Source organism: Mixophyes fleayi, chromosome 6, assembly GCF_038048845.1.
Source record: "Mixophyes fleayi isolate aMixFle1 chromosome 6, aMixFle1.hap1, whole genome shotgun sequence".
Taxonomy (NCBI): domain Eukaryota; kingdom Metazoa; phylum Chordata; class Amphibia; order Anura; family Limnodynastidae; genus Mixophyes; species Mixophyes fleayi.
The window spans coordinates 167,152,729-167,179,438 of record NC_134407.1 but is presented as its reverse complement, the minus strand read 5'-3'; the positions used below and the strand labels follow the sequence as shown (position 1 = coordinate 167,179,438).

The following is a 26,710-nucleotide window of genomic DNA, read 5'->3' as shown; positions in this document are numbered from 1 at the left end:
TTGAAGTTGGCGCAGTAACGGTGACCGGCTTAGTTTAGGGTGGGATATCGCTGAGAGCGGATCGTGAGTTAGCTGCGGAATCTTGTAGCCATTGTCGGTGCCGTTTAACGTTGCAGCAATGGAGACCGAGCCACTTAAAGTGAGTATGCCGTTCCGGGTTTCAAAGGAAATGTACTACAAATGTGACCATTGCAGTATCCTCTCTAGGTCATACCAGTGGTATGCGGACGCTAGGTAGCGACTGTGCAATCATGTAGAATTGGTTGTCTTATCCCTACATACCCTACTAAGGCAGCAAATTGTTCCTGTTGAAGAATTGTAGAGTTCAATGCAGGGACTTATAGTTCCACAGCCGCTAAGAACTACAGTTACAAGGCGTGTTTGAAATTGTAGATCGCGCGCAGTTTGGGAGACAGTTTGCTTTACCCCAGCTCTATATACAGCATGTGCCTTCCTGCTGGTTGGGGGTCTGCCATTAGGGACATGTGTAAAGTGTCCAATCTGGTCTGTACTGGACCAGCTCAGCCATTCCCTCTTTTGTCTTTGCAGTCTTGTTCTCCATTTCATTAGTTTTCAATGTAATATTTTGGGACTTTAATTACCTCGTGTTTAAAGTAGGTATAAACCCAAACTAGTTACAGCAGAATGTGTGTGATGATGGCTGAGTAACTAAATATTCCTTCCTAAGGTGCAAGGTTTATTTAATCAAAATTAACCATACATTTATGAAACCCCTTTAGACATGTGTCAGATTAAAGATTGTATTGCAGCTTATATTGATGATTGCAGTTTGTTTAATGACGTTTCCGACTTGGGCTATAGAACAGAACTTTACCTATATATCAGCATGTAGTGAAAAACAATTGAATTATTTTCTGAGTAAGTGCTGTCTTGGCAGTCAAAAAGCAGCACCCTGGCCCCATGTCAGAAAAAGTACAACTGCTGCATGTGTTGGAAGATGCTTTATCTAAGACTTTGCATAGTCAAAGATCTGAAGCCTTGCTTATTCATGTGCCCACAAGTGAAAATAAAAATACATTGTCTTTACAGCTTTCATGACTCTGTTTTCATGGAAAACCTGCAGAAAGAGCCATGTCTTCCATTTAGGTCTATACTCTGTTGTTCATTAGTGCCTGATTCACCACTACTACAATGTAGACATAGGGATCTACAAAAAGTTCAGTTTTGGAAATTGATTTAATTTATCTGCTGTTTAATAGATTTTATTAAATGTTTGCAATGAGAGCTTGATCTCAGCTGGATACAGTTTGTCATCCTTGTATTTCAGCTGCTGCTTCAGATTCTGATATCAGGAAGTTCTGCAGATGCAGTCCATTACAAGTTAGTTTAGGGTAACATCAAGTGTTTGGCGGAAAGGAGCAGTTGTATAAAACTTATTAATTTTGTCATCTTACTAAAACTGTAGCACCCTATTAGAGAAATGTACACATTTCTTGGCATTCACAAAACAGTAGTGCAGTTCCTAGAGTAGGGTTAGGCGACATGATACATTTCAGCGGCTTCATGGGTCCCTGTAACCTTCAAAAGGACTGCACTTTACCCTTAATCTCAGTAATAAGTTAAAACAATACATTTAATCAGAGGTACCTATCTGTATCAGTTTTTTAAACAAGTGTTATACTCTAAACAAATCTGCCAATAAAGCACGAAGAAGCTGGGGATACAGGTTGCCCATCACTGTCTTAGAGACTTGTGTATTTGTATCTCTTAGGTTCTGTTGACAGAAACCAAGGGATGTACAACCAAAGGGTGTTAAAACGATTAAGTGATTTGCATTCTATACTCTTAAATATGCTTTACAATCTTGTATAGTTCACTTTGTACTGTGCCTTCAAGAGTCCTGCAAAACAGTCAGTCATTCCCATTCACTCAACTGTTCTAGCTCAGGCAGCACTATTTGCTAATTGGCTATAATGTTACCTGTTTTGCTCTCCCCAAAGCAACCATCACCACTGGTGAAATTTACACCTATTGTGCTTTTTTTCCAGCCTCTCTTCGATGAGAACAAGACCGCAGTGAGTAAACTGAAGAAAAGTGACAACAAGCGTCTTTCTGTTGAGAGGATTTATCAAAAGAAGACTCAATTGGAGCATATATTGCTCCGTCCAGATACCTACATTGGTTCTGTAGAGCCTGTAACACAGGTAAGGGAAAACATGGAGCTTGAGTTACCGACTAACACTAAGAATATAGGGGTCTATTTCATTGTTGGGCACCGGTACTTAAGGATCTGCATCACTGCTGATCGCAGTGATGCAGAAACAGGTACCACTGCTATTCAAGAAGACTTACCTGCCCTGCGATCCTCAGTGAAAAACCCTCTGCAACAGAACTCGTATTGCAAAAGGAACTGGCTCCATTGCAGAGTTGCCTTACTGTGCATGCGCCAATGTTTTGTCTCGCATGCGCAGTAAATTTAACTCTGAAAAAAGGGGGAGGAGCATGTAGTATGCAAAGAGGATCCTCTCCAGTGGGATCACACTCCGTTGGAAAAGGTAAGTAACACCATCCTGAGATGGCGTTAAGTTTAGTCTTAAGCGCATCACAGAGTGATGAATTGATTCAGTTCACTGTTCCCATAGAGGTGTATGTGGATGGTCCTAAACAGGTTAAGGCCAGAGAAATCAGATTTTTGTTAAGCGTTTGTTAAATGGGAAGAATCGGTGAAAAGCTTTCTGGATTTTAGGCTCTTCACCAACTCTTAAATAGGTCCCATAGTGTTATACATTAATGACTTCACCACAGAATAGACCAGCGGAATTGATTCTAAAGTTTCATCAGGTTAAACATCTTTTCGTTATAAGCTTGTGTTTTCAATCCTTCTCTTGGTCAGGCAAATATTTGTTCTGTTACTGCTGGGGTACCTTGGAGACTGGAGTTTAATCGTAGAGGGGGAGTTTCATGTCATTGTTTCTGTTCTCTGCAATGGTTAAAGCATCATGGATTTGTAGAGGTAGCTAGTGGAGTTGAAAGCACTAAGATTTTCTTTGGGGAAGTTCTGTTATTTAAATGTACTGAGGGGGTTATATAAAGCAGACCTAGGGAAATTTACAGGCAAGGAATGGTCCTTGCCAGTACCTCCGGGTAGCAAAATTTGGAGACATACCAGCCTAAAGTATCCAATGGAGTTGTTAGACATTTTGTTTATACTATGTAAGTTATTGTCAGATTACCACAATATTTGGCAAAGGGTTGCCAATTATTATTGTCTTTCAGTTGGATTGCAAAAAGAAAATCCATCAAAATACCCACCCATACAATCAAAACTTGTTCTCAAATAGTCTCTGTTCTGATACTCTCCTGAAACTTATAATTAATTTTAGTAGCTTTTCTATAAATCTACATTTATTTTCGATTTAGATCTTTAGCTAGTTTCCAATTTCAACTGTCACAATATGGTTAAACAATGTAAGTTCATTAATGTCCATTATTTTTGCCGTCGGCCCATTAGTCTCATTATCAGAGATGTAGCATTGTGTCCAAATAATTCCCAACATAGTGACTAATAAACTCTACACACCCTTATTGAAATTGCAGGTGTTTGTCGAGCCTGAAATCAACCAACCATGGTATTAGAATGAGATGATCAAGCACAAATGGATGTGATCTTCAGGTGTCAACCTACTTTTAGCCATGTAGTGTGTGTATGTATATTTGTGTGAATAATTTTTCACTAGGACTGTGCACAATTCTGGAAGCCTTCCTATCAAAGAAACACTTTTATTTTCTCATGTATTTGGATTGTGTGCTGTTTTCTTCCAAGTCGTCTTCCATACTGACTGCATAGTTATTGCCATGCCCATAGGGCAGTAGTGGCTAACCTGTGACACGCCAGGTCTTGTGAAACTACAAGCCCCAGAATGCTTTGCCAGTAGATAACTAGCTGATAGCTGGCAAAGCATGCTGGGGCTTGTAATTTTACAACACCTGGAGTGTCACAGGTTAGCCATCACTGCCATAGGGCATGGCCTGCCACAAAAGGAGATAACTGTGTCAAAAATCCATAAGACAGTACTTCTATCCACCATGTTTGTCTCCTACAATTAACTATAGGATAAAATTATTTTTGTTCTGTACATGAATCATGTTTTTAACACTTTCCATAAAACCTATTTTGTTTAATATCTTAAATGTTGCGTAGAATCCCCTATCAGCCCTGTGTAAAACCCCTTAGATGAACTGTTCCTCTTAGAAGTTGGTATGGGGCTGAGGACAGTATTAGCCAATTAGTCTTTGCACCATTTTGGAAACTTCTACTTTATAAGTTGGCTTATTAATAAACTAGTATTTGATCCAGAGACACTGCAGTCCTGGAGTAATCACATCATCCACACCCCACTAAATCTGGTTTTGTTTCCTGCAGCAAATGTGGGTGTATGAGGAGGAGGAAGGACTGCACTACAGAGAAGTGACTTATGTCCCTGGCTTGTATAAAATCTTTGATGAAATTTTGGGTGAGTGTTTAATTTATGCAGTTTGTATCTTATATTGTGCATTCAGTTCCTCTGGAGGTACTGGGCCTGATTCATTAAGGAATGTAAATGCTGATACGTGCCGTATTTCGCGTAAAGTCGCACTGCATATGCCCAGAACCAGACTATACGCCAGAGAATGCAGCAACGTCCAATTAATTTTTGAGTGCAAAGGACCCCTACTACAGCCTATGATTTCATGGACGGAATGGGGAAGGGAATGGGAGTATGCATGTAGTCAATGTACAATAAGGGTGTGCCAAGCTCACACGCAGTAATGTCCAATTCAAACTGGGCGTCTAAAAGGTACGTGTTTTTCTGTCCTATCACTTGTACCAGATGAAGAAAAACTTATTTTTTTGACTGTATTATTAATAGGGGTTACATTAATTGAAGTTTTATTGTGTGCGTGCACTTTTTTGGGACTTTATATTCGATATATGTATTGGATGTATTCTACAGTTTGTCTGTTAGACCAGAGCGGACCTAGGCCCGTATTCATCAACAGACTTCTCTTCAGATCCGCTCCTTGTTGAATAAGGACGTGCGGATGGTCGATTTATGTAATTTTGTTTTAGAAAATTCACAATACGTTCATTTTGCGTGCCTTAATAAATCAGGCCCACTTTAACATACATGTAGAAGTATAAACAATGCATGACTTTTTTTCTTCTAGTAAATGCCGCTGATAACAAGCAAAGGGACCCAACAATGTCATGCATCAAGGTCACAATAGATCCGTAAGTGGCTTGGACTTTAATTTATGTACATAAATTATTTTTCCCATGGCCTTAAATAGCCACTTAAAAATATCATGTTTTACTCTCCTAGTGAGAATAACACAGTCAGTGTGTGGAATAATGGGAAGGGTATTCCTGTTGTTGAACACAAGGTAGAGAAGGTCTATGTTCCTGCCCTCATCTTTGGACAGCTGTTGACCTCCAGTAATTATGACGACGATCAGAAGAAAGTTACAGGTGAGTGTTAGTATTTTACAAATGCAGGTATCTCCCCTTTATTAGTTTGCTAATGTGTTGTCCCACTTTCCTTTCTATGATCTGTAACTACCTTGAAAATCTCTCTAGTACTTAGTGTATGTTATCATGTATGAACCATCACTTAACCAAGATGTGTCCATTAAAAGCACCCCAGCCACCTGTCTCATGGTTTGCTATGTGTCAATGACATAAATATTATACAAACAATGCATATAATCACAATGTTCATCAGCACATGAACATATGTGATCTATTATATAAAACACTTTAGACTGCTGCACTTTATTTTCACATAGTACTAGATGTTTTGTTTATCATGGTAGCTGTCCGTAGCTCTGTACTTTTGTGTTGTGAAGTGTAAGTGTTTTGTTGGTTTTTGATTGTAGTGTGATTTCTCCCCCCCCCCCCCCCCCCCCCCCTCTGGCAGGTGGTCGTAATGGTTACGGTGCCAAATTGTGTAACATCTTCAGTAACAAGTTTACAGTGGAAACAGCATGCAAGGAATACAAAAAGGTGTTTAAACAGGTAGGTCTTGCGATTGGATTCAGTCACTATCCTATTGCCCTCACTTAATGACTTAGACTGGGCAACAAGAGTATTTGCTTGTAGGTGTTATAGGACGCATGTAAAATGCACCCTTGAAGGGATACTTGTCTTCTATTATAACCCTGGATTTGTCTTTCATAAATATATGAAGGGGATGCTAATAAAGAGCAAATGGCATAATTGTCGGGACAAGTCTCTTATTATATTTAGCAAGTGTTCTGTTTTTGTCTTGTTTTTCTTCCTTAGGATGGCAGGCATCTAGATCATGTGGCTGATCAAATTGTTTGCTTATATAATTAGAGACTTGTCCTGACATTGCTTTAATAAATCAATCTGTTTAACACATTAATTTGACTTGTCCTCTAAAGGCTAAATCTCCATCCATGCATTATAATATTTTAAAGTCATGCATTTTAAATAGTTATAAGAAGCCTGTCGAACCATTCAATAAAATTCTAACAGGTAGATTCAGTTGGCCTCAGAACATCGCGACCGCGCATTTTTGCCGTTACTACATTAAAAAGTAACCTTCACTTTTACTTCTGTAAAAAAATAAAACTAGTTGTCTCATGGCCGTTCCAGGGGCACCTCGCATGGATTTTTTTTTATTATTTTTTTTTTTTATTATTTTAAATTGAATTCCACCCCCTAAATGTAAAAAAAAATTTCCACTCTATAGAAGTAGCTTACTTTCATAGTCCTATGAATAGATTTTTTTTTTTTTTCTTATTTAATACAAGGTTATGCAACACATACATGCAGTAGATTAATATGGAATTCTCTTTAACAGACTTGGAACAATAACATGTCTGATGCTGGGGAGTCAAAAATTAAACCCTTTGATGGAGTTGATTACACTTCCATCACTTTTCAACCTGATTTAAGCAAATTTAAGATGGAAATTTTGGATAAGGACATTGTGGCCCTCATGTCTCGAAGAGCTTACGATATCGCTGGATCTTCCAAGGGGGTGAAAGTCTTTCTGAATGGCAAGAGACTTCCTGTAAGTTATACAAATATTTTCTGTTTGCTTTGTTTTTGTTTGTGGTTAAAGGTTCAGCCATTCCATTCTAATGTGATGTCTTCCTCCAGGTATCTGGTTTTCGCAGTTATGTGGATTTGCATGTTAAAAACAAGTTGGATGAGACTGGTAATCCTTTAAAAATCATTCACGAGGTGGTAAATGATCGATGGGAAGTTTGTTTGACAATGAGTGAAAAGGGCTTCCAGCAAATCAGCTTTGTCAACAGCATTGCTACAACAAAGGTGTGTTCCCCTCTTGTCTTTATGGCTTTCCATAGTAAAGCCAAAGAAATAAACTGCATTCTATACAGTATATAGAATTTTATTTATGGACATGGTTGCATTCTGGTAACCCACCAATTTGCCTAGTGTAGTTTACTTTTCTAGAGTTCTGTACAGTTGTTGTAAGTGCTCCAAAGCAAGTGTTCTATTTTTGACTTGTTTTTCCTCCCTAGGGTGGTAGGCATGTAGATCATGTGGCTGATCAAATTATTACCAAAATTATTGATGTTGTGAAGAAAAAGAATAAGGGTGGTGTTTCGGTTAAGCCTTTCCAGGTATGTAATTTAGGTTTAGCATGTTAGTTTTACCCTAAAATTATATAATTTGACACTCCTGCAGTGAGTCTATATTTTACATTATTTTTTTACTTGTTTATCTCACTGTCCCATTTGACAGACAATGATTTAATGAAGCATAAGACCTTGAGCAAGAAAAGGTTGGGTTTCCAGAGCTTACAAGGCTTTGGAGAACAATACTTTGGTTACTGACTGTTCAATTTAACTTAAATTTTTAACTTTTTTAATTTAACTTTTTTGGGGGGTCATTAATGTCTGAAGATTTTGTAGTAAAAACAATTTTCTTCCCAGATAAAAAACCACATGTGGGTTTTTGTGAACGCTTTGATTGAGAACCCAACCTTTGACTCCCAGACCAAGGAGAACATGACGTTGCAATCGAAAAGCTTTGGTTCTAAATGTGTGTTGTCAGAGAAATTCTATAAAGCAGTAAGTATTTTTAAACAATGTACCGGTTTCAAATAGCTGCTAAATCTAATGTTGCCACTAAATATGACAAATTGTAGATGTTTGTAACTGCTGCAAGTTTTCCACACCTTGAGATGTTTGACATTGTTTTTGCATTTATTAACTGCTTGCTGTATGGGCACTGTTTGTGCTGTCAGATGCTGTTTGCCTGGTAGGATCTCTAAACTTGCAAAGTGGCAAGCATTCTGTTGGAACTAAGTTGGTAGGTGACAGCCTCTAGTTTCAGTGCTGTGGTACACAACCAGTGAAACATAAATGTAGTTTTACTTCATTCTATCTGAGGGACACTGCTACCATGGGTGGTTTGAGGGGAGCAATAAGTCGACACTCAGTTAATTATTTGTTTAAATAATTGCTTCCTACACACACTCCTACCATCTGCATTCTCAGTGTAATTTGAGTGGCCAAGGAGTTGGGCTGACTGCTCTGTTAGAGAATTTTTCATTTATTTTATCTTTAGTTAAGATTAGGTGCAGCTGCTACTTACTGAGGCTGTGTTGGAAACACATTTTCCTCACAGGACCCTGGCTGCTGCATTGCCAGAACACCGGACGGTTCTGGTACTACAGATCACTATAAGAAGTGCCAGGAGGATGCCCGCTACTAGTCAGCAGAGAGCGCAGCAATCCCGACGCAGGCCAACATTTTTAGGGCAGTACCAAGTTCCCTGGTAAAGAGAGAGGGAGACTTGGACAGCACACTGTCACCGGTGGGCTAAAGGGCACTGCGGGCTTATATATAGAAGCCAGTGCATCTGCCTTAGCCAGAGACGCAAGTGGTACTATGAGGCTGCTTGATAATAAGACAAGCATGTCATAACTGATATTGGAGGGGCAAGGAGCAGCATAGAGGGCCACCCTCCAGAAAGTGGCGACTTGGTGTGTTCCTGAAAAGTGGGGAAAACGGCTGCAGCTTACTAGCTACTGAAACAAGCTGCACTTTCTCCATGGTGCATTAGAGACCGCTCTCCTCACATTGTACAGTGGGTCCCTTGGCTATCCTGGAGGGCTAAGTTTTCTCATCCTAAACAATCGCTTTTTTTGTTTTTGAATGCCATTTATATAATAATTTAGAGATATATGTGCTGCTAGGTTATAGGGGGTGTAGAAACGCTACAATACAGGTCACATACTGTATCATAAGCTTACATAGAGTATATGCTGGGACTTTGTGTATGTATATATATATTCTCACACAGGCGGCAAGTAAAACCAGCCGGGTGGAGTAGCTGGGGAGAACTGTGTGTATCTCACGCAGTTTTCTCCCCAGCATCTATTTCGCAGTTACTCCACCCGGCTGGTTTTACTTGCCGCCCGGCTCTTGGAGCCCAACAGTCCTATTATAATATAAACCATTGTTTCTACAATATAACAGGCACTATGAGCACTACAGCAGCTTTGTGTTAGACCACAGACCACCAGTCTGACCAGTCCAGGCAGGTGTGTGCAATAACCTCCAACATTTTTCAATATTACTGTAAAGTATTACACTGCCCCCACCCTGCTGCTGCTTAATGCCATCCGACTATGTATTTACTACAGATATTGAGACACTAGGGTCCTGGGGTACTGTTTGGGCTACTAGCCATGGACAAATCTGTATTCCCCTTTACTGTTCTATTCTGACATAATATTTGCACTGTTCCTTCCTGTTCCCCAAAATCCCAACTGTCTCCGAGTTAGTGGATGGTCTTACTGGGTTTAATCGTGGATGATAGGTTGCAATAGATTATTCCGGTCACCAAAGTGCGCTCTCTTCAGAACTGTGCAAAGGATTCTGGCCCTTCCTCGGCCTTCCATGCTAGTATATTTGAGTTTTCTGGGCCAGATGGTCTCCACATTTGAGACACTCTCCCGCTTCGGGAGATTCCATTTGCGTACCTTCAGTGGGACCTGTTGAAGAAATGGACGGGCTCCACCATTTACTTGGATATCCAGTTGTAACAGGAATCCCATCTGTCCCTTCGCTGGTGGCTGATGAAGGATCTTCTGTCCATGGGCAGTTCCTTTGCGACATAGTCTTGGACCATTGTCACAACATACCCAGGCCTCCTAGGGTGGGGTGCCGTGGATTAACACTTGCACTTTCAGGGGACCTGGTCGCCTCATGAAACCTTGCTTCCGATGTCTTTGATGTGAAGGTCATGTTACTAGCTCTGCATGAGGGACAGCAAGTTCTGCAGGGTGCTCTGGTACAACTCGAGTCTGACAATGCCACGCCCGTTGTGTTTGTAAATCATTAGGGAGGTACCAGAAGTGTGTGAGGCATGCAAGTGGCAACTCAGATTCTGGGTTGGGCAGAAAAGTTGTTCTGGCCATAGTTCATTCCCTGGGTGGAAAACTGGGAGGCAGACTACCTGAGCAGACACAAGATGCTGCCTGGCGAGTGATACCTCCAGCCGGAGGTTTTTCTTGTCAACAGGCAAGTGGACAAGTTCTGCTTGAGAACCAGGGCTCCTCTGGTGGTACAGTAAACAAGTATGGCCGCACACCGAGGGGTCTAACATCTGTAACTTGTAAGTTAATACCATTATCAATTACAGCTGGGTTTGCTCCCTCTTATGTTAAACAATCGAACAAAGAAGCAAAGAGAAAAAGTAAAGCAGGAGGCAAGTCATCGTTAAACTGAATTTTATTAAACTTTATTAGAAAGTATTTTCAGAAACAAAGGTGAAATATTGGTTAAAAATAGTGATATGTATGGTGTATATTAAAAAGTAGTAATAAAGGAACCCTTCAGTGGCGTTGTAGACAAATATCAGCAGGATCCTACTCAAAAATAATTTTTATATTTTATTTGATATCACAATCCCATTGTATATTCTAACATGCAATACACAATATACCACCAGCTGTTTGATCCTTGCTGGGTATCACAATAATTAGTCAAAATACTGGATCCCTTAATTGTACAAATAGAACATTTAAACCTAGTCCAAAATTTGGTAACTAAAGGCGTGAACACCCATATAAATAGACTCAAAATATTTTTTTCCTCTAGAAAATAATTATAATATGTCGGTGTTGCTTACTGCAAAGCATTATGTATGCATGTAAACTCTTGGTGCTAATTATTAGGTTCAAATTAACCACCCATATCGCAGTACCCTTATTACCAAAACACTCAGGTATATTAGAATTATGCTTGAGTATGGGTCAGGAGAGGTCAGATATACCAAATCTCTCATAGGTTGGTTTCCTCTCTCATAAGTTGATTGTCAGCACTCTAGTTATACGCAGAGCTAGTACAAACTCAGTCACACATACACTTCTCCGTCTGATTAGGGCATATATACTAATAAATTAGTATTCATGTGTATTACCGCATTGGGTACAGTAACGATTTCCTCTTTTGGTGCCAGTGGACATAATGAACATGTGCTGGGCGTTCCAGCTGGGATGTCTGTTCCTCCCATTCCAATGCTGCCACAAGAGCTCAGACAAGTGAAACAAGGACTACCTGTGTTCCGGGTCTGTTCTTGACCCAGCTCTGAGTCCATGTATTGGACCTCTATTCCCTGTAGAAAATTGTCAGAAGTGAGGACCTTTTTTCAGGTGGTCTTGCATATCCAGTCCCACATTCTGCCCACAGCTCCCTGGGATCTGAACTTGGTGCTAACTATACTTCGGAGCGCACCTTTAAATCATTGAGCACAGTTGTGTTCATGTTCCTCACGTGGAAGATGTTTTTTCTCTTGGCCATAGCATCTGCATGTAGTGTCAGAAATTGGAGCCCATGATAGGTTAAAAAGAAGGAATCATCCACAGAACAGCCCTAAGGGGTTTCAAGTTTCACCTGAATCAGGAGATCGTAGTTCTGACTTTCTGGGTGCGGGATGGATCTTTGGGCTTACAATCTGAGGAATCCTTGGATGGTTTATGCCTTCGCATATGTCAAATGAACGTCGGACAGTTGCAAGACAGTCCCTCTTTGTCCTGTTGCAGTCTTCTAAAAGATGGCAGCCGGCTACTAAGCAGAGCATCTCCAGGTGGATTACATCCACCATTAGGCAAGCCTATGTCACAACAGATCGGTCTGTGCCTAGCTATATTGCCGCCCATTCCCACCCGCTCAGTGGGTGCTTCTTGGGTTGCACGACATAGAGGTTCAGCGGATCAGCTTTTTGTGGAGCAGCCATCTGATTCTCTGTCCATACCTTTACTAAGTTTAACGTTTTTGCATCCTCGGGCACCGGTTCTGGCCACAGTGTTTTCTGTACCGGGCTTTCAGAGCATTCCTTTCTTTAGGGGCTGCTTTAAAAGATCCCAATGGTAGCAGTATCCCCCAGATAAGAAAGAGGAGGATTTTCATACCTCTGCTCCTCTGCCTTTGCTCTTTTCTTGGTCGCCTTACCCTTTCTTGGTGCTATATAAATACCACGGGGGTTGCAGAGGGTAGGTTAAGCAAATAACTGAGTGCCAACTTCTTGCTCACCTCATACAACCCATGGTAGCCGTGTCCCCTAGATGAATTCAGAGAAGGATTTATCGCAAGTATAAAAATCCTCGTTCAATCTCCATATACAAGGTAATGGATAATTTGATGAAGTTGGTATATTTTCTGTGATTATGCATCAATGTTGACACCTATGCAAAATTGACAGTTTAGGCTAGGAAAGGAGTTAAATGTATTGCAGGTACTTCATTTTCCCTAAACTTTTTATAACCATCAAATATTTAATACTGGGCTGGGGTCGGGTCATCAGTGCAGGAAAAGGTTCTTGACTCTTTTAGAATATATCTGCTGAGGAGAAGGCCACCGTTTGAGTCCTTGCAGTCAGTGCAACATTTGTCCCGAAAGACTTGCAATCTCTACAGCTTGCAGGGTTTCTGTATTGCAGTTCTCCCCTCCTGGTGTTTCACGAGGTTAGGGCAGTGCTCAGGACAAAACTTTTTCATTTTAACCGAAGGTAGTTTTTAGCTTCCACCTGCACCAGGAAGCTGTGGTTCTGTCTTTTCGTCCGTATAGGTCAGAGGCTGGGGAGTAACTCATTCGAGTGGTATGCACTTGCAGGTCTACATGTAGAGGAGCAAGTTGATGCGCGGTTTGTGTGATCTTTGATCTGTATGATGCGTTGAAGAGGCAGCCCTGCCTCTAAATAATTGCCAGGTGGATTAAATAAGTGATCTATCATGCTTTACACTAGCAAGGGGGAAATTATTCCTATGGATGTTACCGCTCATTCTACCCACTCTGCATGGTTTTTCTTGGTGGGTGCTGCTTGGCGCTTCTATTGAACAGTTGTGCAGGGCAGCCATGTGATAGTCTGTGAACACATTTGCAAAATTCTACAGTTTTCACACTTTCGTCCAGGGATTCTACCTTTGGTCGCAAGGTTCTGCCTAACATTAAGGAGCGTGTCTTTGCTTTTGGACATCCCCATTGTACTCCTGAACCCCCCTCCCCCCTGAAGGATGTCAGAGATAATGTTTGGTATTTACGTAAAATCCTTTTCTTCTAATTCATGGTGTACACTGGACGCCCTCCCTGTTTTATTCCTTTGGTTTTGTTTTTCTAGTCATGTTTATCGGGTTGCTTGTTAGAACCCTTTCTCCCCTCTCTCTTGGTTTCACTTGTTAGGCCTTCTTGAGGGCTTTAAACTGGATATTACTGTAGCCACAAGAGGTATAGAGGGGATGAGAGAAGCTTGTCCATTGAAGAATTCTTCAAAGTGCCTGAGCGCATGTATTGGGAAAAGGATTTTACAGAAGTGCCAAAAATAACGCCTTTCTTTGTTCAAACTCTGTACAATATCAAGGTCTGATAAGCTCTTGCAACTTTTGCGTTCAGATTTGATTTTCATTAGTGTGTTTATTATAAAAGCAATTTATGCTTTAGATTGAGTGGTCCTTTATCACTACAGGGTTTAAGGGTTGTCTTGTATTTCCTTTACTGTCCATATTATACCCAGAATTGTAAAGCAAGTAACTAGTGATCTAGCAATATATATTTAGGCTTTGAATTGAAAATCTTTTTCTGTACCTATCTTTTATGCTAACTATTATTTACTTTATTATTTACTTTGTTTCAGGCAACAAGTTGTGGCATTGTGGAAAGCATCTTAAACTGGGTTAAGTTTAAGGCTCAGTCTCAGCTGAATAAGAAATGCTCTGCGGTGAAGCACACAAAGATCAAGGGAATTCCTAAACTGGATGATGCTAACGATGCTGGTAATTCTCTCCAATTGCTATGAAACTACTAGTCCCAGCTTGACATACCACCCAAAACCTGAGACCTGTAATTCCACAGCATGTAGATTCTCTTATGGTTCAGACTGCCTACCTTTAGTCTCATGTTTTGTGGCTGGGAGTACCCATCTGTTTTGGGGTTTTTTGTTTACCATTGGTCTAAGCCATGCTTGGTTAGAACTGCAAGAGAAATTACTTGTCTGGCACACTTATTTCAGTTAATAAGTAGGATATTTTCTAAAGACTGCTTTTTCCATTTCAGGTAGTAAACACTCCACAGATTGTACTCTAATTCTTACTGAAGGAGACTCAGCCAAGACATTGGCTGTTTCTGGCCTTGGTGTGGTTGGAAGAGATCGGTTTGGTGTGTTTCCTTTGAGGGGTAAACTTCTCAACGTCAGGGAAGCTTCACACAAGCAGGTAAGTTGAAATGTGTTTGTCCAATAAATCTTTCAAATGAATACATTGATTAAATGGACATTTGTAGAGATGTGCTGTATAGTAAAGGTGGACAACTTCCTGTTTAAGAATGCTTAGTTGCAAATTGCTGATCAATTTGTCTTAATTAACATTCAAAAGACCATTCCTGCATACTGGCAATTTTCCTGTTTATCCATATACTGTATTGTGCTACTGTTTTTTCCAGTGCATGTATATTTGCTTTTGGCTTAGTCATATGTTAATGTTTGTTTGCAGATTATGGAGAATGCAGAGATCAACAACATAATTAAAATTGTGGGTCTGCAGTATAAGAGAGATTATGAAGATGCAGAGTCCCTGAAAAGCCTTCGTTATGGAAAGCTTATGATCATGACAGATCAGGTGAGAGTTCCGTGTTAAATGATTGAGGATGGATATATTCTAAATATAATTTTATTAAAGCTTTCTACTGGGATAATCCTGGTATCTTAGAGTTGTGACGTAAAATGTAGATGCAGGGTGTATAGTCTTAAGGGAACTTAAATGTTTAGCCACCTTTAGGAATCTGTTTAGCCACCTTTAGGAATCTTACTATTATACCACATGTCCTCACTCAATGTACAGGTAAATGGGGGTTTATAAAGTGCAAAAGTGTTGCCTAACCTTTCAACAGTTTGAGTATAGACTTGAAACACTACTCATACTCAAAAAAAAAAAAAAAATTGTTAATTGAGCTCTGGTTTCTCTGCAATTATTGCATGAGAAATTTACTTCACCTGCCAAAGCTAAGGTGTACAAGGTAGGCAGCACAGAAGAATATTTGCATTTACCAAATCACTTAATCCATTATATATTTCTCGTTTGTAGGATCAAGATGGATCCCACATAAAAGGCTTGCTGATCAACTTTATCCATCACAACTGGCCATCTCTGCTCAAACACCGCTTTCTAGAGGAGTTTATTACACCTATCATCAAGGTGCGAGAATCCTCTGATTAGTTTTCCATTCAGTTTTTCAATCTGTTTTATGTACATCTCATTTCTTCTCTTCCTCCTATCTGTGCAGGTTTCCAAAAACAAGCAGGAATTGTCCTTTTATAGTATCCCTGAGTTTGATGAGTGGAAGAACAACACTGAAAGTCACAAGACCTGGAAAATAAAATACTACAAAGGTTTGTTCTAAAACCCTGTGTGGTAGTGCTTGCAAGGCAAGTAAGGACTAATGTCTTACACACTTGTGGTGGATGGAATCTCACACTGGTGGTGTTTAATGGTTTTCTGATTGTCGTGATTATAAAAGTAGTAGGGCAATGCACAATTTGGAGCAGAAGTCACCTGCTGGTCTGTGACAAGATACCTCTAATGCTAACATGTACATTATATCTACAGTTTACACCAAGAGACCAGGCAGGCATACATGAGACTCTAACTTTTTAATGTATATATATTTCTTATTCATCTAATTCAGGGAGGGGGGGACTGAAACATGGGGTATTGAGGTGCAGGCAGAAGCTTGAACACTTTAAGAAATTATCAGTATGAACTCCTCCCCCTCTATTCCCTTTCCAGAGGTGCTCATACCCAGTCTTCAAGAGTTACCAACAGGTAATGTTTTCAGGATTTCTGTCTAGAAACAGCTGAAGTTCATACTAACCAATGAAAATAGATGATTAAAGAAATCCTGAAAACACGAACTGTTAGCACTTGAGGGCACCTCTGATCTAGCCTGTTGGACACCAGTTTTTCAAACTGCTTCAGAAAGCAGGCCTCTGCTGCTCTCCTCAATATCTCTTACCTGAGAAAGTGATGAGTGTTTTATCTTTAGGGGGGGTATGTTTCACACTCTTGATTGTGTACTATACCTGTCCACCTTACTCATCCTTTGTCATGTCAGATGGATTGACACCTGTGACATTTTTTACTTCAAAATATTACACTGCCTAATGGACATTGAGACACACCCTATGCACAACATGTAAGGCTGGGGTACACCTGTGGGTGGTGCAATTTTTTGGCCAAATCTATTGCTGAGCTTCTCTGCTAACCACTCGTCCCAGCGTTCTTCTTTCTCTTTACTACAGATATCCAACATTTTCTTGTGGGGTTGTTGGAGGAGTTTCTCCATCCTACTTGAAGAAGCTGGCTTAAGCAAATAGTTTAGCTAAATCTATGAAGAGCTTAGTGAGACCTTCTTGGAGAGGATTTTAGAACCTTATTCTATAGCAAGACCTTGCAAGCACTACAGTCCTGCAGTGGTCCAGTCCTGGGAGGTTTTGGAATCTGACCTTTCCTCTCTGGAGGATGAACACTCAGCTGAGGACTCTGACATGAAGGATTCTTCTTATTTCATTGAGGACTCCTAGTAAACAAGGGACAGGAGAGTTTAGTGGAATGTTCTAGCTATCGCTTGGTGGTCATTACAGGGATGGAAAAATGGAAGCAGAATTTCTCTGCATGCCTGACCCTAGACCATAGGAAATGGTGCCTTCATCCAAATTGTGGTTTTGTTAAAAATTGCTGATGGTCCTGGCCTGCTATGGGGTATATAAAAGGGGAGGAGTTTAGAGCCAAGTTTAAAGTGCTAAAACTCCTGTGCTGAATCTTTATACCACAGAGAGAGAATTTTAACAAGTATAAATATACCATTTTTGTACTTGCGTTAAATCATACACTCAAAATACCTGACACCCACCCATTACACTTTATTTCCATTATTTTGTAAGTTGTCTGCTTGGGAGGACATTGGCTTCCTTTCTCTTATTGGCACCTCTCTCCTATTCTAAGAGACTTGGTTAGAAAAATAACTTATTTACTAGGGGGTATAGTGGGAAAGGAGTTCAGACTTTGAGGAGGGGGGGGGGGTTCCATCCTCAAGATCCCAATCTTATGTCTGCACTCAAATACTCCATGGTTCCAGTGTCCCACAATCGATTTTGTGAAGTGGTTTTTCGAATAGATTTTTGTATTTTATTGCTGTGCTGTCAGTTATGTTATGGGGTCATATTTTTGAGAATATTTATTGCGGGTGAATGATGGACTCTTGGCATTTTGAAAAGTTCTGTCATTTATAGTAATATTGAATGTTGTCATTTTAATGCATGCTGTACTGATGGCTGTCTTTCAATCAATAGGTCTGGGGACCAGCACATCTAAAGAAGCTAAGGAATATTTTGCGGATATGGATAAACATCGAATTCCTTTTAAATACAGCGGTCCAATGGATGATGCTGCGATCACCTTGGTAGGGGTGGTTGTGTTTTTTTGGGGGAGTTGTCTTCAACTATTCTTGTGATTATTTATTTTAATAAAGGTATGTCTTACTCAGGTCTGAGCAATACCTTAATGTATTTAATCTTCATCTCCTGCTTGGTTTTGAACTGGGCAGTGGTAGAACAACATGTAGTCAAATCGGGGGAGAATGCTTGCAGCAGTATTTACTGTGTGCTGATGTGGGAGGCAGTGATCTGTTTGAGATGATAGGGCTGCATGTGACCGGTAGTGTAATGATATGAGAAGAGAAGTGGTTTCCCATGTGAAGAGATCCCTCTAAAAAAAAAATTTCTAAATCTAGGCCTTTAGCAAGAAGAAAGTGGATGACCGCAAGGAATGGCTGACAAACTTCATGCAAGACAGGAGGGAGAGGAGACTGCATGGTTTGCCAGAGGTGAGACACATTGACATGATACATATTCGTCTAAAGTGTTGTTTTTATTTTTAACCCTCTTATATGATCTCATTCTTCAGAAATTTACCACTGTTGTGCACTTTATATATGATCTTGTGTTGTCATCTTCAGGATTACTTGTATGGGAAGGCCACAAAGTACTTGACCTACAATGACTTTGTTAATAAAGAGCTTATTCTGTTCTCCAACTCTGACAATGAACGTTCCATCCCATCATTAGTTGATGGTAGGTAGAACTATTGTAGTTGGGTTTTTGGTGGGGGGTTTTTTTTTATAGCTGGTGGTTTTTAATAAATACTGTAACGGATATTGTGTTCGACAATAGGTTTGAAGCCAGGCCAGAGGAAAGTCTTATTTACTTGTTTTAAGAGAAATGATAAGAGAGAAGTGAAAGTTGCTCAGTTGGCTGGGTCTGTTGCTGAGATATCTTCATATCATCATGGTGAGGTAAGGACTTTTTGCAGCTTTTCTGTTAATGATCCGCTGTTAAAGCACATAGTTCTGTATATGTCTTCCAGGCTGCCTCTTTCCTGTACAGCGGGACAATAGTTTTTTTTGTTTTATATTTAATGCATTATGGAAAAAGACTTAAACGCCACTTAAAATAATTCCAAAAGGTCATTTACCTAGGTAAAGTCTACTGGGTACCCAATTTACTGGAATGACTGACTACTTAAAGTAAGCCGCCTAGCTGTATGGCTGTTGATGCTATTTGGCAGACATTTTGTGAGTGTCTGGCACTGCATGGCAACATCTTTAGCTATGGAAGGTCATCGCAGTCCACATCTTGTATCCATGGTTATGGTACAGATGTTGCTAAGGAGTGTCGGACATTTGTAGCATGTCTGTGAAATGGCAGCAACAGCCATGTCTTAGTCCTCCATCTGCTGATATTGGGAAGAGGTTTCCGTTTTCAATTATAAGGAGTTCCACTGAGTTGTGGTATCAGCATCATTTTAATTAGATAAAATATTGTATCTTTTCTGTCCAGAAATACCGTTTAATTAAAAAATAGCTCTCCCTTTTTAAAAACATTTCCTGAAATCTGCACTGGTTCCCTTAACTATATGGTAATACAAATGTCCTTTGCTGCCAATCAGTCGTGTCCCCCCCCCCCCCCCCCCCCCCCCCATTCCATTTAAACTTATTCTGTAGAACAGTGACGTTTCCCTTCTCTGCCAGTTTGTGTGATAATGCTAAGTGCGCAGATAACTACCTTCTAATCCTGTTTTCTATGTAGGCCTCCCTGATGATGACCATTATCAGCCTGGCACAGAACTTCATGGGTAGCAATAACGTCAACTACTTACAACCGATTGGTCAGTTTGGCACCAGGCTGCACGGTGGTAAAGATGCCGCCAGCCCTCGATACATTTTCACCATGCTTAGGTATATCTACAATGATAGTTTGTTACTGAGAAGTGTTCATCAAAAACTATTCATTAGTTTCTTGTTATAATATCATTTTTGTTCCATCCTATCTTAACAATTAGTATTTTCATAACTTTTATAACTAATTATAAATTGATATGCTTTGTAACTGTAATATTCATTGTATCTGTGTACCTTTTGTTTCCAGCACGGTTTCTCGCCTTCTTTTTCCAACAATGGATGACAATGTCCTCAAGTTCATATATGATGACAACCAGAAGGTTGAACCAGAGTGGTACATTCCAATCATCCCCACAGTACTAGTGAATGGCGCAGAGGGTATCGGCACTGGTTGGTCATGTAGAATCCCAAACTATGATGTCCGTGAGATAGTGAATAATATCCAGAAAATGTTGAATGGGGAAGAACCTCAGCCAATGGTGAGAATAATTTTAATTCATATGTTCAAGTTTCTCCTGAATACAGTCTGCTACAACTTAACATTGAAAAATAACCAATTTTAATTCTTTGAAACATTTGAATGAATCTGGTTGGGTTATTTGGTAGCATCGAACCATGTATATAGTTCTGACGTCATGAGATCTATGAAATATTCATATGTAGTAGAATGATTAACTTTATTCTTACTCAGCTTCCAAGTTACAAGAATTTCAAGGGAGTTATACAGGAACTTGGTCCAAGCCAGTACATCATTATTGGTGAAGTTTCTGTTCTTGATACAACCACTATTGAAATCTCAGAGCTGCCGGTCAGGACCTGGACACAGGTAACTAGCTAATAACTAAAGAGCATGGATGGCCCAGATTTAAAATTGGAACCATTTTCACTTTCATTTCCTGTGCCAAACAGAATTACAAGGAGCAGGTACTGGAGCCTATGCTGAACGGGACAGATAAGACTCAGCCTCTGATTACAGACTACAAAGAATATCACACGGACACCACAGTCAGGTTCATTGTCAAGATGACAGAGGAGAAACTGGCTGAGGCCGAGGCCGCTGGGTTGCACAAAGTATTTAAGCTCCAAGCGCTACTTACTTGTAATTCTATGGTAAGTTTTCCGTAACCTTTGCATGATTTAACAGGCTCATACCTTCACCTATCACTGAAAAACATCTGGTTAATAAGCTTTGTGCACCTCTGTTGCCAAAGAAAATATAATAGCCAGTGTGGTGGGGTACTATCTAGTTGTACAAACTGTTGGATTTCAAGTAACAATGGTCCATTTTTCAGGTGCTCTTTGATCACACGGGATGCTTGAAGAAATATGAAACTGTCCTGGATATACTGCGGGAGTTCTTTGAGTTGCGTCTCCGCTATTACGGTCTAAGGAAGGACTGGTTGCTGGGGTTGTACACTGCTGAGGCCTCAAGGTTGAGCAACCAAGCCCGCTTTATATTGGAAAAGATTGAGGGCACATTAGTAATTGGTAAGAAAGAAGGAAAAAAAAAAAACATCTAAGCTGCTTGTGTACTATAATGTAGGCCCTATTGAACAAACTGAGAAAAGCTCCATCTCTGGCGAAACTAAGGTGTTTTCACCTTAGTGCTTCATCATTATATATATTTTATATATATATATATATATATATATATATATATATATATATATATATGCTTTACCCATATATATATATATATATATATATATATATATATATATATATATATATATATATATATATATATGCTTTACCCATACTGGCCAGTAATGTCCCAATGATTGTTTAATTATAAATTGCAGTGATTGTTGTTTTTGGTTTTTTTTACGGCTATGATAAGCGTGAATGGAAAGCCAGCCAGATGCTAATTGGCCTGTATCTTAATGTAGCTATAAATATCTTTACTTAGAAAACAAGCCAAAGAAAGAACTTATTCAGATGTTGTTACAGCGAGGATATGACTCTGACCCAATTAAAACCTGGAAGAAAACACAAGAAAAGGTAATTTGTATATGAAAATAGTACTTTTATTACAAGGTATATTATCAGTCTCTTTGTAACAAGATATCTACAATCTAGTGACCACTTTTTGCTTTTCTAAGTTTATAACTAGTCTAGTATGGTGTGTTTTTGAATACAGGAGTGTGAATGCTTCCAGGCTCTATTATAAAATGTTTGCAGATGTATTGCTGTTAATGTGGATGGTAATAGCTCCTAATTCCCCTATGTTTGCATGTTTCATGTCATAGGAAGAAGCTGGGGAGATGATTGAAGAAGAAGAAACTGAAGCTGCAAGTACTGGACCAGATTTCAACTATCTGCTCAATATGCCTATGTGGTACTTGACCAAAGAGAAGAAGGAGGAACTCTGCAAGCAGAGAGATACTAAGGTCTGCTACATTTTTATGAACAAGGCTTTCTATTAAAGTGTCCAATTATGTTTAAATAACTTCACTGTTTTCATCTCAACATACGTGTTAGTGCAATTTCATAACTTTCTATATCTTCGCTTAATCCACACTAATGTCATTAGCTGACTCTTTAAAGTTGTGTAGTAATTTTATTGTCACTTGTGAGGCTTGATTATCTTCTAAAAAATTGGCAAGTATGTGTAGTTGTGTCCTGTGTCATTGTTTTTCTTTGCCTCAGCTTACAGAGCTCCAAGATCTACAGAGGAAATCTTCACCTGACTTGTGGAAAGCAGACCTTGCTGCCTTTATTGAAGAACTGGATGTAAGTCAAGTATCTTATTACCTTAGCCATTACATCCTACTTAGGTTAAATTATTTGTTGTCTACTATGTATTAGTGACCTGATATGCTGAATTGGACTGCATTTGCGTCAGCATTGTGTATTGTAGCATTTTTGCTCCTTCTGATAGATTAATATCTCCATATGCTCCACACCCTGCTAGCTGTAGTAGTAGTTCAGGTTTACTTAAATTGCTTCATGTTTCATGAGATGCAACTCACCTGTTTGAACTCGCCAGCGTGTGGAAGAAAATGAACAGAATGAGGAACGGGCTAGTTTGCAGGGCAAAGCGGTGAAAGGCAAGACTGGAAGAGTGCAGGTGAAAAGGATGCAGTTGCAAGAGATCATGCCATCACCCCATGGGAGGCGCATCATTCCTAGGGTGACATCTGCCATGAAAGCAGAGGCCACAAAGAAAGTCAAAAAGCGAGTGAAGGTGAGTCAAGTCACTGGCAGTAAGATTAATACATTTCTATTCAAATTTAGGAAGCCAATGTCTTTCTAATTCTAAATTCCATATACTTTGCAAGGTGTGAACTTAGAAGTATGTTACAGAGCACAGACTAAACTGGAGTAAACCCTTTTGTTTACAGATTGCTGCAATATGCAAAATCTGTTTTGGAGGTGAAATTATATTTCACTGTGTTTGTAAACAAGTTTATGGCAGTTTTAAGGAATCTAGATATTCCAATTACTAAAACTTTCAGATCAGACTTGCTTCTGAGTAGCTCTGAAGGTCCAGTCAATCTTCCTATTGAAACGAGGTGTATAATGCTGACCTGTCTGTCTAGGCTGAGGACATTGTGAAGAGAATGGAGTTTGGAGAGGAGGGCTCAGAAGGGAGTCCAGAGAATAGTCCCGAAGGTTTGACTCTTGCTGAACGACTAAGCAAGAAGGTTAAAACAGAGCCAGGTTTGTTTGGTAACAGCTTCAGTTGTTGGCAGTCATAAGTACTGTACTATTCATTTAATATTTTGAATTTTTAACAGGTACAAAAACAAAAGCATTCAAAGGTAAAAAGCAGGCAACTCTCCCGTTCAAACCAGTAAAGAGAGAACCTGAAAGCCCAATGATGGATTCTCACAGTGATTCTGAGACAAATGAAGTGGTGCCACGTGTTAGTCAGCAACGCCGAGCTGCTGGTAAGATTTAACGTTGTTATAAACTATTAAATGACACTAGGTTATGCTTAATGTTCTGTTAAATGAATCAGTTGTGTTAAATGAATCAGTTGTATGCCTGACACTGAAGGGAGAGGGGTCACTTCAGATTTTAGAAGTTTGTATAGTGCATGTGGACTAACTTGACATTTTATTTTCTGTGTAGCCAATGTAAAATATGTGATAGACTCTGATGATGAGGAAGGAGCCAATGCGTCTGGGAGCGATATTGACAGTGATGGTCAGTTTGACCCCAGTTTAGAATCAAATGATGAATCATTTGAAATCCCCAAGCCAGCCCGCAAGTCCAAAGCTGCCACCAGGTGAGCCCGTGATTCCACAGATGGTTTTGCAATAATAGCTTCTATTGTGTAGAACTTTCCTCTTGATTGACTCATGGAAAAGTTTACTGTAGAATTAAAATAAATATGTTCATGTCTTTATTTTCAATTGTGTGTGCAGGTGCATTCTCTTTTTAAAAGCGTTTTTTCAATATTTAGGTCACAGTTCATAGTATTGCTTGCTCTGTTCACTCAAATAGACTTCACACCATTCGCAAATATGTAGACATTTACATCCCACTGACATACAGAGGTGCCATAAAGAGACTAATCTGCATTTGTGTGGCTAAGTCCAAACTGTTCTTTCAAGCTGGAAGCTATGGCACAAGATGGTGCTTGGCTTATCTAAGTGGACAACAATTTTTAGCATAGAACAAACTTATCTTTCCTCATACATCCATTGGGGGACACCTGAACCATAGGGTATAAAGTGCGTGCAGGAACTTGGGCACTTTATGGAAAACTTAATAAAGTGAGGCTTTAAATAGTTTGTAACAGAAACCGTTCTATAATTTCACTTAAACTCTCAAATTGTTTTAACACCATAAAACGAGTTAAAGGTGAACAATAATTTCTCTCATGACTGTTTACTGATGTATTTTTTATTTTATTTTTTATAATGTAGGAAGGTTAAAGATCCCAGTACAGAAAGAGTACCAGAACCAGTTCCACAAGGTGTGTAAGATTGAAATGAGGGTTTAAAAATGTATTGGAAATATTTGCTAAAGTAAATAGACATTTATTACTTTATAGACCTGCTGGTGTGACGAAAATAGTCTGATAGGTATTTTTTAATGTCTTGTAGTGGAGTCTGTTGTAGTAAACAGTGAGGATGAAGTTCCACCCATACCATTGCCTCCTGCCCCCAAAGCCACCAAGAAGACTCTACGGCCTGCACCAGAGAAAGCCGCTCCCAAGAAACGTGTCAAGAAACTTGGTACCGCTGTGGCAAAGAAAGGTACTTATGGGGGAAAAAAACAATTTAATTATTGAGGTGGGCTTGAATTCTAGCATTAAAGAATTGGCCTATCTATCTTGTGCACGGCAGTGTCTTTAAGCATTGTTACAATGGACTGTGATCTCTCTCCAGATAAGCAGCCATCCATCTTAGAAGCACTGTCTAAGCCACAGCCTTCCAAATCCACTGCTGCTGTCAAAGAGGATGTTGAGTTTGACAATATGCCTCCTCGCAAGAAGGCAATAAAGCCACGAAAGAGGAAAAACTCTGAGTCAGACTCTGAATCAGATTTTGGTCCAAAGCGGAAAAACAAACCAGCTAAGGTAAGGAGCTTTGAAGCTTCAGGGTTTTTTGTTTTCAAGTTTTCCTTGATCTTTTAGCTTAGACCTGTGATTTACAAGATTTCTTTTGATCCTTTAGTCCTTCATATGATGTAAACTTGATCATGTGATCCTTGAAATGTTTAATGCCTTATTCTCATTACACTAGAAATCAAAAGCAGGGGAGGATGATAGCTTCCACATAGGCCTTTCTTCTGATTCGGATAACGGAGCTCCCAGAGCACCAGTACGCTCCAGGACAGGCCGGGCAAAGAAGGCAGTTGCATATATAGAGGATTCAGATGACGACATGTTCTAGCTACAGGAAGCAAACGTTCACTCGCCTTTCTGCTGACCTAGAACTCTAACCCCGGGGCTATATCCCTTTCTGTGCCTTGTGTGATTCTATTTCTCCACCCAAGATGAAGGCAGCTATTCACTTTTTTTATTCCATTGTACAAAGGAAGATCTTATCAGCTTTCAACTAAACAGTGACATTTGTATATCTTAAAATCTAAATATAGTTTTAAGCTTGCTGGTTTTAAGTGACTTAGTTATTTATCACCACTCAATCTTTTATCATGATGCCCTAACTGTAGATGTTCAGACTGGTTGTGACTTTTGTGAAGTTTTTTTAATGTTAAGATTACCTACTATATATATAGTGATACTGTAAGGCTGAATGGATTTTATTGTAGGTTACATTCTTTGACCCCTTTGTTTTCCTCAGCTCAGTTTAGAAGATATGCCTGTGTAAATTCTTCCAAAAATGTTCTATTTGGATTTATGGAGCTGTATGTGACCAGACAATGTGATGTGTATTGTGCAGTGTAAGGTCATCTCATTTATCTTGTCATTTTAAACATCTAATGTACAGACTCTGGCACTTGCATTTGTTTCTGTGTTGTCTGTCCTGATTGTATATATTTTTGTATTTGTTTGTCGTTTTCTTGTTTGGAATAAAGACATTCAAAGAACATTTTGTCATTGGTGTTGATCAATGAGCATTTGCTCCTGTTATTATCATATTAACCACATGGATGTAAAGCAGTGTATTTTGACAGATGTTCACGTTTGCTAGTTTTGAGACCACACACTGCAGTTTCTATCAAAATTCTTATGGGCATATCAAGGTTTACTGAATGTTCTACCTCCCTGAGCCAGAAAGGGTATGTTGGTACCATTTTTGAATCATTAATCGCTACCTTATCTTCTGTTTTTCGATTGAGTTTGGTTCTTTGATTAAGTGCTATCCTTAAACTGATGTTTCTCCGACCAGGGGGCATAGAGATGAAGGAGCAGGCCAGACAGTGCCTTACTCCAAGCACAGCACCCTTTATATCAAATAGTAAACGGTGTTCCCTGAATGTAATGAATGAGATCCTGTTTATCCTTGTTTGTACATTCTTTTGTGTAATCTATTGATTTCCTGTCAAAGTAGACATGTGG

General features: G+C 39.6%; 1 protein-coding gene across 1 annotated transcript; it reads left to right on the top strand.

The window, feature by feature from the left end:
- Nucleotides 1–26,238, top strand: TOP2A (DNA topoisomerase II alpha). The gene is made up of 35 exons (XM_075177124.1): nucleotides 1–139; nucleotides 2,010–2,165; nucleotides 4,385–4,475; nucleotides 5,170–5,233; nucleotides 5,325–5,470; nucleotides 5,919–6,016; nucleotides 6,828–7,040; nucleotides 7,130–7,303; nucleotides 7,516–7,617; nucleotides 7,930–8,067; nucleotides 14,138–14,276; nucleotides 14,557–14,714; nucleotides 14,991–15,116; nucleotides 15,582–15,692; nucleotides 15,781–15,886; nucleotides 17,846–17,955; nucleotides 18,286–18,378; nucleotides 18,511–18,625; nucleotides 18,725–18,846; nucleotides 19,640–19,788; nucleotides 19,979–20,210; nucleotides 20,423–20,557; nucleotides 20,641–20,841; nucleotides 21,024–21,219; nucleotides 21,641–21,732; nucleotides 21,981–22,121; nucleotides 22,381–22,464; nucleotides 22,721–22,918; nucleotides 23,274–23,394; nucleotides 23,472–23,624; nucleotides 23,809–23,965; nucleotides 24,609–24,658; nucleotides 24,789–24,941; nucleotides 25,074–25,264; nucleotides 25,431–26,238. Exons 1-35 carry the CDS (start codon nucleotides 119–121, stop codon nucleotides 25,578–25,580), a joined length of 4,686 nt encoding a protein of 1,561 aa, XP_075033225.1. The 5' UTR covers nucleotides 1–118; the 3' UTR covers nucleotides 25,581–26,238.
- The last annotated feature ends 472 nt before the right edge of the window (nucleotides 26,239–26,710 follow it).

Excerpts from the sequence above, each read along its gene's own strand:
- TOP2A (XM_075177124.1), top strand. The coding sequence starts at position 119 with ATGGAGACCGAGCCACTTAAA. Across the intron at positions 4,476-5,169 it reads AATCTTTGATGAAATTTTGG|TAAATGCCGCTGATAACAAG; the intron begins GTGAGTGTTTAA and ends TTTTTCTTCTAG. Across the intron at positions 22,122-22,380 it reads GCAAGCAGAGAGATACTAAG|CTTACAGAGCTCCAAGATCT; the intron begins GTCTGCTACATT and ends TCTTTGCCTCAG.